At 37.6% G+C, this 17,728-nt stretch overlaps 1 protein-coding gene across 4 annotated transcripts in view; it reads right to left on the bottom strand.

Moving 5' to 3' along the window:
* ZNF148 (zinc finger protein 148) overlaps positions 1 to 17,728 on the bottom strand; it is a 41,899-nt gene that overhangs the window by 11,371 nt on the left and 12,800 nt on the right. For 2 of the 4 annotated variants that reach the window (XM_042040649.1, XM_042040650.1), the window contains exons 2-5: positions 9,368 to 9,713; positions 8,044 to 8,169; positions 4,836 to 4,959; positions 4,089 to 4,172 (exon numbers count right to left, since the gene is read on the bottom strand). In XM_042040649.1, coding sequence (XP_041896583.1) covers positions 4,089 to 4,172; positions 4,836 to 4,959; positions 8,044 to 8,169; positions 9,368 to 9,697 — 664 coding nt within the window. In that variant the 5' untranslated portion in view covers positions 9,698 to 9,713. The remainder of the gene's footprint in view (positions 1 to 4,088; positions 4,173 to 4,835; positions 4,960 to 8,043; positions 8,170 to 9,367; positions 9,714 to 17,728) is intronic. The other 2 variants (XM_042040651.1, XM_042040652.1) reach the window with 2 other exon arrangements.

Below are 17,728 nucleotides of genomic sequence, written 5' to 3'. Positions count from 1 at the left end.
CCAGTTTCATTCTTCATGTTCTCTTTATTTGTTAGGCACCTTCACAACTACGGTGCTTTACTCCCAGCAAGCCTGTTGAGACTTTCTGAATTAAATTCCAACCCTTGCCTTCCATTTTCAGGAAGCTGAGGCAAGACATTTAGACCTCATTGTTCTTGTTTAATATACAGGAACTCTTCCATTCCTGAAGACTACTACTTAGTCCTTGCTCCTTACTGTTTTCTTTCCCTTTGCTCCACTATTCTACTTTGTGGTTTTTTTAATTGCCCCTTCAAACAACTCTCCTTACATTGTCTCAAAGCTTGCTCTCATGCTACCTTACTTTTTTTTTTTTTTTTAAGAGAATAGAGTGGCTGTTTGGGTTGAAAACTATCCTGAGCCTTAAAGCAAGATAGCTGAGTCTTGTTCTGGCCTTGAAAGGCCCTCTAAGGAACCATCCTGCAATCCCAAGAAATGCAGAACACTTCATTAATACACTTACCTGCAGCCTTACACTCATTTCTGTAAATGAATGGACACAGAGTTCCTTATCATTTTCCTGCTCAAGCTGGCTATTTGCTGGCAGAAGACTCCCCAGCTACCTATTCCCATTTCAAGGCTTAAACAGGGCCAAACAAGGGTCTGTAGTTTTTTGGTGTATTACAACCACCAGCTATTTTGGAGACTTTCAGGGCACATATAAATGCACTGCTGGCCATGCCTTAACAGGGAGAAAAATCTGGGGACACTGCCCTGGAGTTACTCAGCACAATACAGAAAATGATATTTTTCAGTACAATTCCAGAACACTCTGAAAGTAAGATTAAGAAAAACTTTGTGAAACTGATACCATACTTAATTATGGCTTTAATCTTCATATGAAAGATAATGTTAGAAAAAGATTAAAAATTAATATGAAGATAGGCTTCCAATAATAATTTCATCCTAGCAGAAGCCCAAAACTTCAGATGCCTTCCGCAATTTTGTTGTACTTTTCAAACAGGATCTATTGCAAATGGAGGAGATCATTAATAACAGCCTTTTGCTAATGCAGGGAGAATCCAGGACACATTTTTCTGAAATGTCTCGCTGAGTGGGAAAGAATCAGTTGTATAAAAAAAAAGGTCAAAATTTAAAAATACAATACAACCATCAATGCATTATTTATGAAAACAGCTCATGTGTTGTGTCTATGTTGGCAATCTATTAAAACCAAGCAATAGAACTACTCATCAAATGTACTACAAATACTATGTGTATGAAGGCTGTAACAATTATAAACCCAGGCATTTTAAAGTCTAAACAGACAAAAAACAGATTATAAAATACCAAAGAAGGCAATAAAAAACCAGCATGACTGAAGAATAAGAAGGCACTTGAATTGTTAGCCCCAATGGTGTTCTATTTTTTTTAATGTAATCTTAGTTTTTGTGTTTAAAATGGAAAGTAGGGTGGCTTACACAATTAGGACACATGAATGCATGAGTGGGTAAGGTATATAGAAACATCTCTAAGTAAAAAGTAAGCAGACATATTTGGAAAAAAAAAAAGAACATTCAGCATCTTCTTCAACCTCATAAACTGAAAATATTTGCGCACCAGTGACTCTTTCCTCTCTTGCAACTAAAATAGCAATTTTCTGTATCATTAGGGACAAGTTTAGCAGCAGGGCTCCAACACTGCTGCCCTCCTCTACATACAATTATTAGCAAATTTTGTATTAATGCAATGTCTGCTTTTAGATGCAACTGTTTAATTATTTACACAGAATAAGGGTGTTCACTGATTGCTTCCTAACTCCCTCGCAATATTTCCTTTGAAGGAGTGGTTCAGAGAGCCAAAGTCAAATCAGACTGGAACTAGCTGGGACACCTGTAAACTGGGGGCTTGTAACAGGCATAAAATGGGGCTTCTACCTGCTACTACTCTCCTTGACTGGCTTAAAATAAACTGGAGAATTTGATAAACATCATTAAAAGAGTAAGAGATTTCTTGTTCCTCATCAGTATTTTGAACACTGTACAAAAGCTGGTGCTAAAAGTGATCATTCATGGAGATAAAAATGCAAAATAAAAAGAAAAAAAGTACTGAATAAAGTTAAGAAATGTTTTTAAAAGAGAATGAGTAATATAAACAGATCTTTACTGTCATCAAAGTGTAACACAGACTCACTGCTCACCCTCTCGTTAGAGAAGCAACTTGAAAATTCAGCTTTTCTCGATGGGTTTAGTTATGCAGCCCTGAACAACAGAGTGACTACACAAACAGCTAAGGCCCAGCAGTGAACACTCATATAGAGGAGAAAGCACAGACAGGTATGCAGAGTGCCAATTAGCTACACTATAACTGGGTGAAGCCAAAAATTAAACACTAGTTAAATTCTTGTTAACTAAACAGCCTTCAGAAAAAATTTTGCCACTTCTGGAACATGGGTTTTACGTATTTTCTCCTAATCATTACTAGCTGTCACCCAGGAAAACATCCATGATTCAACAATTTAAACACAAGCACCGCCTTCTCTTTTCTGAGAAACAACCAAACTGTACTTATAAAGGAGGAAAACACAGTTATCTTTAAAAAGTCAGATAACAACATGGTTAATTAGTTAAATGGCACCTTTTTCTCTGCTAAACAAAGACTAGCATATGTAAGAACTGGCATAAAAACCTACAATCCCACCACATCCACCCCCTCCCTCCAAAGTTTACAATCGACAGAATTCCCATTAGAGCTAGAAGCTAAATTTTAAAAGATAATTAAATCAATTGACAAAATATTTGCAGTCAAGTGTTAATTAACAATATTGCCCAGACTCTCATTTTCAAAGCCACGTACAGGGAATAACCCTCATTTGAAAAAAAAAAAAAAAAAAAAAGAAAAATCTTCTAAAAAATGTGAAGACTGCACTTAAATTTCTGCCTTTTTTGGGGGGGTTGGGGGACAGATAGATGGAAGAGACTGAATGAGCATTCTTTTCAAGAATAAGTATCTACACAAAGTGGAGGCAGCATGGTTCACCAATTCAGAGCCAGAGGAAAGACCCGGAGCAGAACAAAGACACTGGACAGAAGAATGGAAGACTCTTCTGTGGCTGACTGGCTGAAGGAAACCTACTTAGTCTGGACTCATGGCAACCTAGGATACAAAAATCCCATAAACAACAGGGCATTTGTGCATGTAACTCCCTGTACACTGCTCTGAAAATTCATTTTGCAGAGTTTTTTTCCCTCTCGACCCTTACACATGCACACACTGCACTGCGTGTTAGTAGCTTTCATATCCATTTAAATGCTACAGCCAAGAAACACTGTGCACATTCACCAGCTCTGCTTTTCTGAAAAAGAGGCTGAGAAATTGGCATCTAGTCCAAAAGGGACCATATTACAAAATATTTAAAGAGGGATTGAAAGGCCATGCACCAAAATGCCAAAAACCCAGTGAAACCAAACCTGTTAAAGAATGTGGTTCTGTGTGGTGCAATAAGATTTAAAAAAATAAACATATATAAACTTTAACTCTCTTTGGCTTAAAGCTTCGGGCCTTATTTGACCTATATTGCATATTTTTAAACTAAGATTCTTATTTTTAGAACAGTTCTGAACTAATCCTAAAAGAAGAAAAGAAGTGAAAAGAAAAGCTGATACTAATACCTTTGGGGTTAGGCATTTTGGCCATTTTAGTCCTGGCACTTTTCCACCAAATTCCAAAACAAACAAACAGACAAACAAACAAATAAATCTATGGAAATGCAATTTGGAAGTCCCTCTTGTCTGAATTAACTTGATACAACAAAAGACAGAACTGTTTAACGAACTTTGACTTTTATGAATGCACAAACTTCAGGATTTGCAGCTCTGGGGTTATTTATAGAGAACTACTTTCAGATCTGCTTACTGGAGTTCATACTCATTTTACAGCCAAAGAAAAGTGCAACAAGTTGAAAGCACAAAACTAGTTTCTTTTGAAAGTTTTATAACTTTATAACATGTGTTAAATTAAAACAAACTACAGCAGGGTTTTAGGCTGCATATTTATTACCAGAAACCTTGCCTGAGTGGGGAAACAGTTTTTAAGCACGCCAGTAAAGATACTCAAGGCACTATACTCACCAGTATGAATCTTCTCATGCCTCTGTAGCAGGTACTTCTGTATGAAACGCATGTCGCACTGACTGCACTGAAATGGTTTTTCACCTTGAACAATATAATTCCACATCCATAAGTTAATAACTACACACTGTTGTTTCTGATAACTATTTTCGAGGAATATTAAAATGTCTATTAAGAAAACCAGCATCTGAGCGAATTCCAAAAATACCCTGACACCAAAAAACATTTGCCTTACTACGTATATGAACTGCAGAGTTCTCTCCATGATCCTAAGAGTCACATTAAGACTAGCACGGAAGAGTGATCTGGAATGGCTGTAATTTCCTCATGAGCAAGATCAATCAGGATGCTGGCACAGACTGCATTCAGGATACTGGCAAGCTATTATAACAGTAAGTACCTTTTTCACTTCTCCGAACAGAGAGATACCTCATCAGGCAAATAAGCAGCCGCAGCACATTTTACAAAGGGGTCAATTTTTGGCACTTAGGCTACAAGTCAACCCATTACTTTCTGATAAAGAAAGAAAAGAAACCTTGTAAACAGTTAGCTCTTCAGTTTATTAAATATATGTCGATTTATTTTTTCTGATATTCTTTTGACACTTTGGTGCATGGAATCTCTAAGCTTAGATGCCAAGTTAGCTACACTCTTAAAACTGAAATTCGCATAGAGCTGAAAACATTTTTAACAAAAGTAAACAACTCTTTATATAGTAGAAAAGACAAATTTGAAGTCAAGCAGTACCTGTATGAATGAAGACATGTCTCTGTAAATGGTAGTTGGTTCTAAAGGCAGCATTGCAATGCTCACAAACATGAGATTTGTGGGTTTTCAGACCAAGTGATCCATCCTCATTTATTGTAAGGATCTATTTTAAAAAGAGTAAAATTTGTTCTCACACTACCCTCTAAAGATGTCTTATTAACTACAAAAAAAAAAAACCATTAATTTTTTCGATGCAGAAAACGCAAATATTTCAGGTAAAACAATACTAATTTCTACAAAACTATGCGTTAAGCTTCTAACACACATTTCCAATTGCAGTCCAATCCAACTTGTGTCTCGTAGTGCATTAAGAGATACTTCAACAGGACAGAGACAAAAGCAGCTCATGGAAAATCAGCTCAGAGCTTCCCTAGGCACAGCTGAGTCACTTTATACGCTACTGTTTATTTTGTCCGTCTGTTGGAAAGGATACAAAGTAATCAAACCACTTCTGGGCACTAAACCATGGATAATCATATTTTAAAGCAAAAGCGAGAAGTTATATCCTTTTTTTCAAATCACAACTCTAAATGTTTGCTAAAAGTCATTAAAGCTTAACCAGAATAGTCATAAATATTATCTACATCTATATAATACCAATAGTCTCAAAGGCGAAATTGTATTTTAAAAACCAAAATCTCAAAGCCAAACAACCAAGAGAATAGTATTATTCTTCTCCCCTTTCAGGTTTTTCACTCAATAAAGTATTGCTCACTTAATACACATATTAAAGCATCTCCTTGATGACTTCAACTTGCCACACTCAATTGCTTTGCTGTCAAACAAAGCCACTATTTTCATATAAAGTTAAAAAACCTTAAATTTAAAAAAATGCACCACATCTACCTTACTCAATAAAGCTAATCACAGGTTTCCTCTAATTTAATAATCAAAAAGAATAAAATAAAAAAATAATAATCAAAAAGAATAAAAATAGAAAACTAAGCCAAAACTCAAAATCTCTTCTATCTCTGGCAAGAGAATAAGAAAACCACTAAACAAATTACATTTACAAAAGTCTTCCTTAACTGCAAACAAAACTATAAAGAAGAGCTTAAGGAACCTTAAATAATACAGTTTAGTCCCTTGTTATTAACAAAAAATAAAAGTATGCTGGGAAAACACATCTGCAATTTGATTAGCTACAGCGTTTTAGGTTTTATGATAATGACAGTGATGAGAAAGAGAGAGTCAATAACTGAAACAGTATCTCCGAAATAGTAGCAAATGCTGTAGGATCTACTTAATTTTTAATTCTACTGCATCAAAACAAGAGTGAAAGTCTCAGACTAACAAATTCTTGTGCATTCACTCTGAAGGACAAGCACATTCATACGTTTGTAAGATTGGTGTGTTACAGCTCCAGTCACAGATAGAGACAATTATAAAGACTCTGCTCTGTAACATTACCCAGCTGATGAAGCCAACTGCGTCTTTAAAATAAATTTAAATACATGTTATGAAATGTTTTTCATATATTATATTGAAATTTTAAAATAACTGTGCAGAAAATACACTTAATTTCATGGTTATCCTAAACCTGGGCTCTTCTACTTAACCTACTCCTTGTACCACCTCTTAAATGATGAGAGTTAACTTTGTCAGAGCAGCTTCCCTACTAAAAGCAACAAAGAAGCTTGTGCGTGTGTGTGTGTGAGCGTGCGTGTGTGTCCGCGTGTGCACGTGTGTGTGTGCGGGGAAGAGGGAAAAGGAGACAGGAGTCACCATACCTAATGACTTCTTCATTATCTGATTACTGCATTGATAGAAAATAGAATTTATAACGTTTCAGAATGTTAACTGACTTCCCTTTGTCAGAGTTCCAGCTGCTGTTTGGATGGAAAATCAACCCCATTACTCTGGAAATACTGAAACTGCAGTAGGCTCTCACCTAGGTCAGTCCTTCAGCTTTTTCTACTCTGCCTTTCTACTCTGACAGGTCTGAAACAGGGGAAGAGAGACTGAAAAAGAACCTGTTTAACAATTCTCCTGATCATTTTTCAATCTTTTGTCATCTCAAAAGACTAACCCTGGCAGATTGGGAGATAAAAAGGAAGCATGCAAGTACACGTCTGTAGAAAGAGGGGCACACGCCTCTTCTACCTTGCCATGTTTCCATGGAAGTGATCTCTGGATGTACTCAACCTAGACCTCCTTTTTCTCTCAAAGGGAGAAGTGAGAAAAAAATGCACAGCATTTGGAACTTGCTTCCACACCCAATTTGAAGCAATTTCTCAGCTTTCCAAGAATACTACAGGTGCAACCCTATTTGACAGTGCTTTAAGGAGGACTGGAGGGTCCTGCTCCCAGGGCAACAAAAAGGAGGTTTGGGAGATTTTCTTTGTATTGTGGCGAGTTTTCCTTTGATGTACAGTCTGGGTTGATTTCTGAGTAGGTTTATTTTAATGCTGCTGTGTGATAACATATAACTGATTTATTTCTATCAGAGCAGCCTGCATATGTTCTATTTTAAGTCTGAAGATTAATACTGACTTGGGGAATTACTAGAAGATATAACACTGCTACCTCATGAGGTGAAATGATTCTGGTTTTATCTGAAGTGCTTCTCAACAGAAGAAAATTGTTTTCAGACATACAGGGATACATACTCCTCATGAATGGATCTACAAAACAAATTTTTAAGTAACAAACCAGCAGCTAGGGTAAGAATCTTTTGATATAAATAAATACATATATGAAGATGATTATGACCACAGGAATTTTCCCTAGCAGTAAATTATTTTATATATATTAGTAAACTTTTTAGAATTTTCAAAACTACCATTTTAGATTTCTTTTTTAAAACTTTTCACTATTATGCATGAAGCATATAAAAGTGTCAGGCTCACAGAAAAGCACAACTATTATTAGATAGATACAGAGTAATGATTTATAAATGGTCTACAAAGCTACTGACTCATAATTTAAAAAAAAAATATTTGGAGAGAGAACTGCCTGGAGAGACAGATGTTAAAATATGTCAAGAGTTCATGTTGCTAAAAAGAGTTCAAAGAAAAACACTGTTATATCAGTTTTGTTTTGGGTCTCTGGTGAACTTCAGAACTGCATCTTTACTGAGCAAACAAACAATTTCCAGCCTAACTAGTTCAAATGCTAATGAAATTAGTCATAGTCAACCAAATCTTCAGGTCCTTTTAATCTTGGTTTTGCCAAATCAATGTCTTACTTTTGCTGGTGAACGCTGTTTTCTTTTCTTCTTTTTCTGCAAATCTACTGGCTCTCGTATTTGTTTTTTGTCTCGTTTCTGTTGTTCAGATGCATCAGTAAAGGTAATTTCTTGCTTTACACTGATCTGTTAAGATACCAAGTGCCAGTTTCAGGTAAGGTTCTCACTACAGAAAAGCAATTTTTCAATTTTAGAAGATGACAAACTGCTGAAACAGAAAACCTTTTCCTAAGGGAATTATCTTCTGGCTTCACTCTTTCAGAAATTTAAGTGAAAGAATTAATATGTATCTTAAATAAAAAGGGCACAGTTAATTTCCTCAGTAACATTTTGATGTATCCTTTCATTCATCTCCCAAGGTCTTTTTTCCTGACCTGTAGTGATTTTGAGATCAGTTCATATGTTAAAATCACTTCCATCTGTAAAACCATCCAGTTTTTCATACCTATCTTACTTTAGTCCGTGCTGTTGTCAAGGCAAGATTTAACGGAATAGTTTATTATATATTTAAGACAGAAGTATTTTTTAAGAAAAAAAAAAAAAAAGACCACTTCTAATGAAGTTTTTGAAAAAAAAATTTTAAAAATCTCGATCTAATGTGAACTTTAATAAAGACCATGATACTCTTACATTTTTCTAACACCTGAGCCACCTGATCTACAGCTAACAGAGTAGTGTTTTAACAGTGCTGTGTTTCTGAAGATTATTCTTCGTGTGTAAGGCTATCTACTTTTATAGTCCTGGTAATTGTCCTTTATGTTTGAAGGGTAACAGTGATGATGTGCTGTATTACAGACAGATGCTCTGTTTTCAAAAGGAAGTCATCTCTATGCTCTAGGAAAGCCAAGGTATGCCTTCTATGAGATATCGTGGAGGGGCATATTTATGGTCATGTATGAAGTGTCACAGTCCAACCTGCAGTGTGAATGCAATTGCTAAGCGTCCACATACCTTAAAACATACCAGATGCTTCCTATAGCAAAAGCAACTAAACAGTACTATCAACAGCATAAACAGTATGCACCTTCTAATAACACTATTTATTCCAGTTTGTAGTTACCCTTGAACATTAAATATACTTAAAGGAGCACATTTTAACGCTTTAGTTCTATGGTAACAGCCTGCTTATAAAATATTTATAAAACAGCTACTTAAAGATTATACTTAATTGGCAAAATTTATCCACAGCCAGAGGCAAATGACATAAATATTTTGATAATCAAAATCCAAACAAGCAATTAATAGATTCTTGCCAGAGTAGGATTAGACTACCAGATCAAGCTTCCCAGTAATCTCTCCAATATTTCACAAAGAAATTGCTTACAGGGACATTAACAGCATACTGCAGCCCTTGAGGAAGTCTATCTTGCGCATCCATTTCATCATCATTTTTTACCGTCTCCTCATGGACCATGAGTTCATCATGTGAAATCATCTCTTGCTGTCGAAGTTCACTTTCCTGTAACACTTCATCTGTTGCAAGAATTTCTTGGTGCGGCATAGTCCGATCTTGAAGCACTGCCTCTTGCCGTTCTCTCGATACTCCAGACTGGTCAGATACTGCACCCATCCCTACCATAGCCCTGGATGACTGCATCTGGTCTATGCCACCACATTTAAGAAATAATCCTCCCAGCTTGTCTTCAATGTTCATTCTTAAGTGCAATTACCTACAAAGAAAGTTTTAATAGTAAACATCTACAATTGGTGCACTTGCTTAAATTTTTTTACTTAAAAACATTTTATAAGAACTCAAATCAGTGTACTCAAACAAACACACATGCAGACCTAAAATTGATACTGAATAAGAACCAAAAGTTGGATATCTTGGAGGAACATGAAAAGGTTCTCCTTTCACACACATCCATGTGTACACAATTGAACACTTTCAAATAAAAGGTTTCAAATCAAACTGCTTCTGACTACTGGCAAAATTCTGGTAATTAAATGATGGCTAATTCTTCCTTCTCATTCCTTAGAAAACTTTTCATTTTTTTTCCTGTATGCCCTCTTTACCCCATTCTCTTTTTCCATTTTTCCATTTTGATTATCTTTTACAAACGCCTCTTTCATATTGGTCCTGTTCTCCCTACATCCTTGTCCTTTCAGTGCCCTTTCACTGCTGCTACCCCAGGCCATACTGTAGCTCCTGGAACATTTTAATATCCACAAGTGAGAGAAAACTGGGCTGTATCCAAAGCAGCAGTTGAGGGAGGTGATTCTGCCCCTCCACTCCACTCTCTTATGACCCCACCTGCAGTGTTACATCCAGCTCTGGGGTCACAACATAAGAAGGATGTGGATATGCTGGAGCAAGTCCAGGGGAGGTAACGAAAATTATCAAAGGCTTGGAGCATCTCTGCTATGCCAACCGCATGAGAGAAAGAAGACTCTGGAGGGACCTTATTGCAGCCTTTCATTACTTAAAAGGGGGCTTTTAAGATGGGGAAAAACTTTTTAGCAGGGCCTGTTGCAACAGGACAACAGATAATGGTTTTTAACAGAGAGATGGTCAATTTAGACCAGATATAAGGAAGAATATTGTTACAATAAGGGTGCTGAAACACTGGTACAAGATTCCCAGAGAGGTGGTGGATGCCCCATCCAGAAAAACACTCAAGGTCAGGTTGGATAGGGCTGAACAACCTGACCTAAGTGAAGATGTCCCTGCTCATTGCAGAGGGTGGGACTGGATGGCCTTTAAAAGTCCCTTCCAACTCAAACTAGTCTGCGATTCTATGAAAATGCAACTTTATAGCAACTAAAGGTATACATCAAATAAAGACTATAGAGAGGTCAGAACTGTTCATAAAAGACATTCACTTTCACACCCACTAAGTAAGAGCAGTGGTGAAGAAATATAAATTCCAATCATGAAAAGCAACACAATTCACAATATTCCAGCAAGTGTCATGACATTATTAATTGGTTTTTAACACAGAGCAGCAGGCTTTTGTGAAGCTGGAAGTGGCAGCATCTTCTCATTCTACTCATTATTATATATGCAAGATAGTTCTAGGACTCTTCTTCTCCTTGGCACACTGGATGTCCAGTCAGAGCAGCCAGTCTCCTTCACCCTATTCCGCAGGCCCATAACCCCTACCCATTCCTCAGTGCTCCTTCAGACAGACACACCAACAGACAGACAGACAGACAGACATCCTTCCTCTGTCCCTCTGTGTTCCCACAGCCAGAGAGCAGAGGCAATGCACACACAGGCCACAGCAGACACAGGGGTGGGAGCAGAGGCACAGTGGAGCTGGACAACACACAGCAGGCCCAACCAAAGCTCCAGACAAGACCTTGGGCAGCATCGTGACAGCAGCAGCACCTTCAACTTTGACGCATTCAGAGTTAGGATACAGGTGTGATGTGGGCACAGCCAGACATCAGCTGCAAATTCCATCCCCCTGAGAGCGCAGCATGGAGAAAGGATCCATCTCCATTCAAGTCTAAAGTCAGAGGCTATGCTGCTTTCCCTGTAGCTTGCAATGACAATTCATAACCAAAGAAATCAGGCCTCTCTACAGGTCAGGTCCACAGAAATCAGGTCTCTGCCTAAAATCAGCAGAGCTGTCACTGCAGAACTGCACCACAGCAGCCCCCTGCCAGTCTAACAGCCTGCCAACATGCAAAAACATTCCATCAAACAAACGCACATCAAATGTCTAAATTTGCATTTTCAGTTTGATCTATTTGATTACTTCCTAAATAATTTTCTTCACCAGGAAAATATTTTGAAAATTCTCAACGTATCGTAAACATTTGTGAAGCTTTCTTTATACCAAGCTACACCAAGTTTACAAAACAAATACTGCTTTCTCTTTAGGTGAGATCCTAGAGTACTTGATAGGTATGGAAGAGCTGAAAGAGCTGAAAAGAGCTGAAAGAGCTGAAAGAGCTGAATAATCTCATGAGGTTCTCCTACACTGTACTTTATTTCAAATATTACTATTGGTTCTTATGATTCCAAAAGTAAAATTAACTCAATTTCTTAAAAAACAAACAAACAAAAAAAACCCCCTCATCACACACCTCAACAAATAAAGTAAAAAGTCCATTAACACCTCCTAATGGCAACTCATGTCTTACAACTCTAAAGTGAAAGAACATTTGTCCCTATTCTCTACCGTGAGAGGTTCGAAACTTCTGAATACATCATAGAAAGGCTGACAGCCAGGATGGTCTGACCTCTGTCAGTTCAAATACTTAAAGAGGCACACCAAAGGAAGAAGCTTTTCAGTTAAATACTTTTTTTATTATTTTTAGTAAGCCTTGTTCTGCTGGAAATCAGGAGGACAGTCACCCAGCTAAATGTCTTTATATATGACGGTGTCATCAATTTTTTTAACATTCTTCCTTTCTACATAAAAAGCCCATTTTAAGGAGCAAAACCATCTATGACAGGAGAAAAACATGGAAAAATTCTGTTCAGCGCATTTATGCTTGCGATTTGTCCTTTTTTGTTCTCCTGCAATCTTAACATAAGGAAGTTTGAAATCATGCTTTTGATTTTCACAATATCTGCCTTCAAATACAGACAACAATTTCTTAACGCCTTGAGTTAGCTCAGGCAGTGCTGTGTGACAAGTCGACTCTCAAATTAATCCAGTTTAGAGTAAGAGAATGAGATGTCTTCAAGGGAAAATGCAGGTCTGGTATGCCACACAGCCACTTGCAGACATTATATAATCCATGAAGTATTTTTCAGATGTAACTGGGAAACCATACTGATAGTTCCTCAGCAATAACACAAACAAACAAAACCTGGCACTAAGGCTGTATTTTTCCCACCGATGCAGATCTCCCAGAGATATTGCAACAACATCCTAAAAGAAGAAAATTAGGATCAATTTATCATCTTTTTGGTTTGGAATATCCTGTGCCAAGTAAGAAAGGTGAGACGGAATTGAAATCCTTAAGAATCTGCCTCCCATGAAGCCATCATTTGGTAAGAGATGGTGCAAAAGACCTAAGGCTGAGACTGGTTCTTTCAGTAGAGCATTCTTAACATCTAGCTTGAAAGATAAACTTCAAGGAAAGTAAAACATATAGATCTACTCATTTCAGCCTTTATCTGAAGTCGGTCCTCAGGGTACATCTGACACAGATTGTGATTCACTGTGCTTGTGTTCCACACTACAGAAATACAACAGCATCAGGTCACTGCAGATTCTCCAAAGGGATGACGTGGACAGGTATGAGAATACAAGAACTCAAGATGCTGAAACATATTCAAGGGAGAACTAACAGCATCAAATGTGAGAACATGGTGGCCCTAATCGGTCTGCTCAGGCCACTGGCGAGAACAGCACAGAAGGCTGTTCCACATGGAGGATGATACTGCCACAACACTCTGAAATTAGGAAGGAATTGTGGAAATCCTGGGTTTAAAGCTACTTCCTGGCAGGAAGTTAGGCAGGCTAAGAAGCTGAGTGTTTCACCGCACAGAAGATCCTGCTACTCTCACCAACAGAGGCAGGAAGACTCCTGACATGCCAAACCTTTGGACAGCTGGCAAGATACAGCAACTTCCCAGAGGACAAGCCAGCTGTGGACTGGTAATCATTGGTCTTGCTGACTCCCGTTGCCAAGGATATGGAAACAGTTTCTTTCTCACCTTGACTAGCAGGTTTAGCAGAATCACGCAACTGAAAGTCCTTAAGTTGTCTTCCAGCCATGATCTTGAGTCATATCAGAAATGGTGCAGCGAGTGCACTACTTATTAAATGAGGCTTTCAAACATCTGGCTTTTCATAGAAAAATAGCGAGAACTCGTGTTAGGCTGCATACGAGAAGTGACGAAACACAACCTAAGTTACATGACTCACAGGTGATGTTTCAAAACAAAGAGGTAATGTTTTAAAACAAAGAACCACAAACAAAAACAGGCTATTAATCCAAGCAAGAAGCATCCCAAATGCAAGTAATTCACTAAAACACATGTAATTTGTCAAGTGACACCTTTCAGCTCACACAAAAGGAATCCTATCATTCAAATTGAAGATGAGAAGTGTTCTTGGAAGAATGACAGTGTGATAAAGAAATGTAAGTTTAAAGCATTCAAACAAGACCACTTTACGAAGCCTGAAAAGATTAAATACATTTTTAAGTGCAAGATGCATTTGAGAAATAAAGATCAACTTACTTAGAGATTATCGCTAGAGAAGCTATAAAAATACAAACCACATATACACAAGCAAATTTCTTGGCATAAGACATTGTTATCCCTATTGCAGAGATGTTTTCCATGGAATTTCAAAACTTCTATTAAGCTTCACCAAGTAATCTCACGATTTTTCTTAGAGTATACAGTTCCTCTATAAACTGACAGAAAAAGAGCTGTCAATGAAACCTTTAAAGAATCCACTTTGCTTGGTAGAGATTCTACAGGCCTTTACTGTAGGCAAAGCATCTCTCAAGAGACATCTAGAGGCAGAGCTCCCCAGGGGAAGAGAGAGGAAGGGGAAGGACTGCCTGGAAAAGGACTCACAGGACCCTCCCAGCACCTTCTCTTTTCACAGGGTGCTCCACAGCTGCCTGCAGCACATCCCCATCGTGAACCACATCGCCTCATTCAGAAACCGCTGCTTTGCCAAAGCCTCCGGCTGTACTTCAGAACTATTCATTTCAGGAACCCTGACATCAGCTTTTCCAAAGACTCGTGCACTCATTTGGGGAGCTGAGCAGTAAAGACAATATTCCTAATTAAAGAAACAACCACTTAAATAAAAACATACTGCATGAAAAGCATGACAACATTTCAATTTAGAATCAAAAATAAAAATACCATCAAGAGAAAACATTAACTGATTCAGAAAGTCTGCTGGGATGGTGGCTGCTACACAGTAGATCTGAAGAGAGGCCCTGAAGGAAAGCAGCAAAACTTGTAAGCCACTGGAGTACAACACATGGTCCAGCTCTTGTTCTCCACTTTGACTGATGTAAGGGCTATTCTGTCTTCTCCCCTCTTTCCTTAAGCAAGCAGTAAGGTATTATTTAATTTAATGAGCAAATACTCAGAAATACAAATTGGGTTCACTTTAAAAATAAAACCCATATGTGGAGAAACACGAATTCTGTAGGATTTAAAAGATTATTTATGACATATGAGAAAAGAAAATACATTTCAGGATTAACAGCAGAGACAAAAGATGAAAATCATCTGCAGTTTAGCTATTTGTAGAACAGAACTAGTTTAATGTTTTTGCTTTTTTTTTTTGAAAGTAAGATGGAGTTTTTGTATTTGTAAACATTGTCCTGCAAATGTCTTTCTTGTTTTAGAACTTCTACTGCTCCTTTTAAATGTTAAAAAGCAGGATTTTCTACTTTCTGTATCCATATCCCACTCCACCCTCTCCCCTATGTGACCTTCTCCCTACTTTTGCAAGGCAAAAAGGAATAAAAGAAGGCTGAGGGAAACGGGAAAAGAAAGTTGTTAAAATGTAACTATTCTTCTGGCTTAAACCTTAGCTCCTTCTCTAGCAAAGGCTAGAGAGACTTGCAAAGACTTGAAACAGAAATATGGCCTTCAGTATAGCAACAAGTTCTCTTTGACCACGTTTTCTAAGATACAACAACCCAAACACAAGAGCCAGGATGCACAACAGCAATTCTAACTTGCCTTTAGCAACCTGATACTGTTCTGACGAAAACGACCTCCAAGATTCCCCTCACAAAAGCCGACACTGTGCTCAGCCCAAGGTATTAAATGGTTTCAGGGTAACCTTACACTGAAGTATCCTGATGACATTATTTTAACTCCACATTTTGGGAAGTGTGTTTTCATTACAGTAAGACAAGGCAAAATTCCTAATGAGCAAATACCTGAAGCTATAGAACATGTACCTGAGCACATTCCTTCCACATCCTTGCTTCAAGAGCCTTTGGAAGAATGAGTGCATGCAGAGCCCAAACCACAAAACCTATAAAGGTTATTACTGCAAAATGCACATACAAGAAACTTTTCAAAAGGCAATCTGGGGAGACCCCGCAAATTCTTAGGGCTCATCTCCATGGTTATGCCACAATTATTTGTGCTAAATTGTAAACATATATTAATATAGTACATATAAATCTATAAAACTCCCTAAATTAACATTCTTGTTCTATTACAGAATTTCTTTCCATCCCTATTTAGTGAAATTCACTTTGGAAGAATTTATTCTCAATTAAAAAGCCAATCACTTTATGATCAGAACAGTTTACTGGCATGAGTAGTACAACTATTCTAATTAGCCAAACTTCTACAAAATCAACTACAGCTGATAGACCATTCCAGTAAGACATTTGGTGTGTTTTGTTATTTACCCAACTCTCAGTGATACCACAAGAAACAATCCAGTACAGGGGGTACCTGCCCAAAGGGAGTGCCCTGCACCTCTCCCCCCTCGGGCCTCCTCTGGGTTGATCACAGCATTCTGCAACTGAGAAGGGAGCTGGACAAAAACATTCCCACAGAAAACCCATGAGGTTTCGTTTGGATCAGTGGGATGGAGCAGGCGGAGGATACGGAAGAAGATGGGCAGTGAGGAAGCAGGAGCAGGGAACAGGACTGTTTTTTCCAGGAGTGGTCAGTGGTTAGATCAGATTAAAGTGCATTGTGAAACTGCTCCACAAAGGCAATGCATACACACAGATGAACACCTCAGAGCTGCCACCCAGACAAACCCAACGGCTATGCCAAATTCAGAACACAGGAAAAATGGCTATCTACATTCTCAAGTGCTTTCGTCCTAAAACGAAGTATAAAAGTCACCTATAATTCTGCAATTCCTAATGCTAATGAAGAAAGAGAAAGCAACAAGGCTTAACAGCATATTTAAAACTACTAATGTTTAAGCATTTCTATGAATGAAACCACCATCAGTGCAAACGCCTTCAAAAGAGAGAGAAAAATTAGAACTTAACAGGTTCCTATTATCCATTTTAAATCCCTATCAAACCATGAAAAATGCTGATTATTCTCATCACATCAGAAAATATATTTAGTTGCACTATTAATATATGGATATAGTCCAATATAAAAGGAAACAGAGTTAGCTTTCACAATATCAAAGGTTCAATTTTTACCATACCGCAGAAGCCTTTAAAGTAAAGAATAATACCCTACTTAATGGTTCTAAATAAAGAACATTAAATAAAATTCTCTCTTCTCCCAACTCAGAAAAATAACACTCAGCTAAAAGAACAATTTTTAAATTAACAGCAAGTATTTTTAAGAATCAATTAGAACGTGTTGACTTGCAAAAAGAAAGCAATCAAATATAAATCATCATGAAAAGTTTAACAGATCATAAAATCAACACATTCTAAAAGGTAACATATGATACACTCTTAGGACTTGTTGCACAGTTATTTCTGAGTGCTCCATGTTGCTGAACACGTGCCAGTGCAGGGCCTGATCCCACTAAGATTTACACTCATACTGAGCTGTGAATAGCCCTATTACAATCAACAGGATTACTCACAGAAAGTCTCCTTATCGCGCACAGAATTATCCATGCGTGAAAATCTTTGTCATCTTCCTTATCCTGAAATCTGCATTCTGTCATCACCAGCATAACCATAATTTAATATCTAATGTGCATATGGATAAGCTTGTGACACGGTACTTAAAAAGCCACAGTTCCATATCAAAATCCACAGGGGTGTCACCAGTGTCACAAACATACTTTAAATCGTC

Source organism: Corvus kubaryi, unplaced genomic scaffold (genome assembly GCF_017639235.1).
Source record: "Corvus kubaryi isolate FWS band 111438036 unplaced genomic scaffold, C.kubaryi_AGA036_p1.0 37396, whole genome shotgun sequence".
Lineage (NCBI taxonomy): Eukaryota > Metazoa > Chordata > Aves > Passeriformes > Corvidae > Corvus > Corvus kubaryi.
Note: the sequence above shows the minus strand (reverse complement) of the source record. Positions and strands in the feature narration are given on the sequence as shown.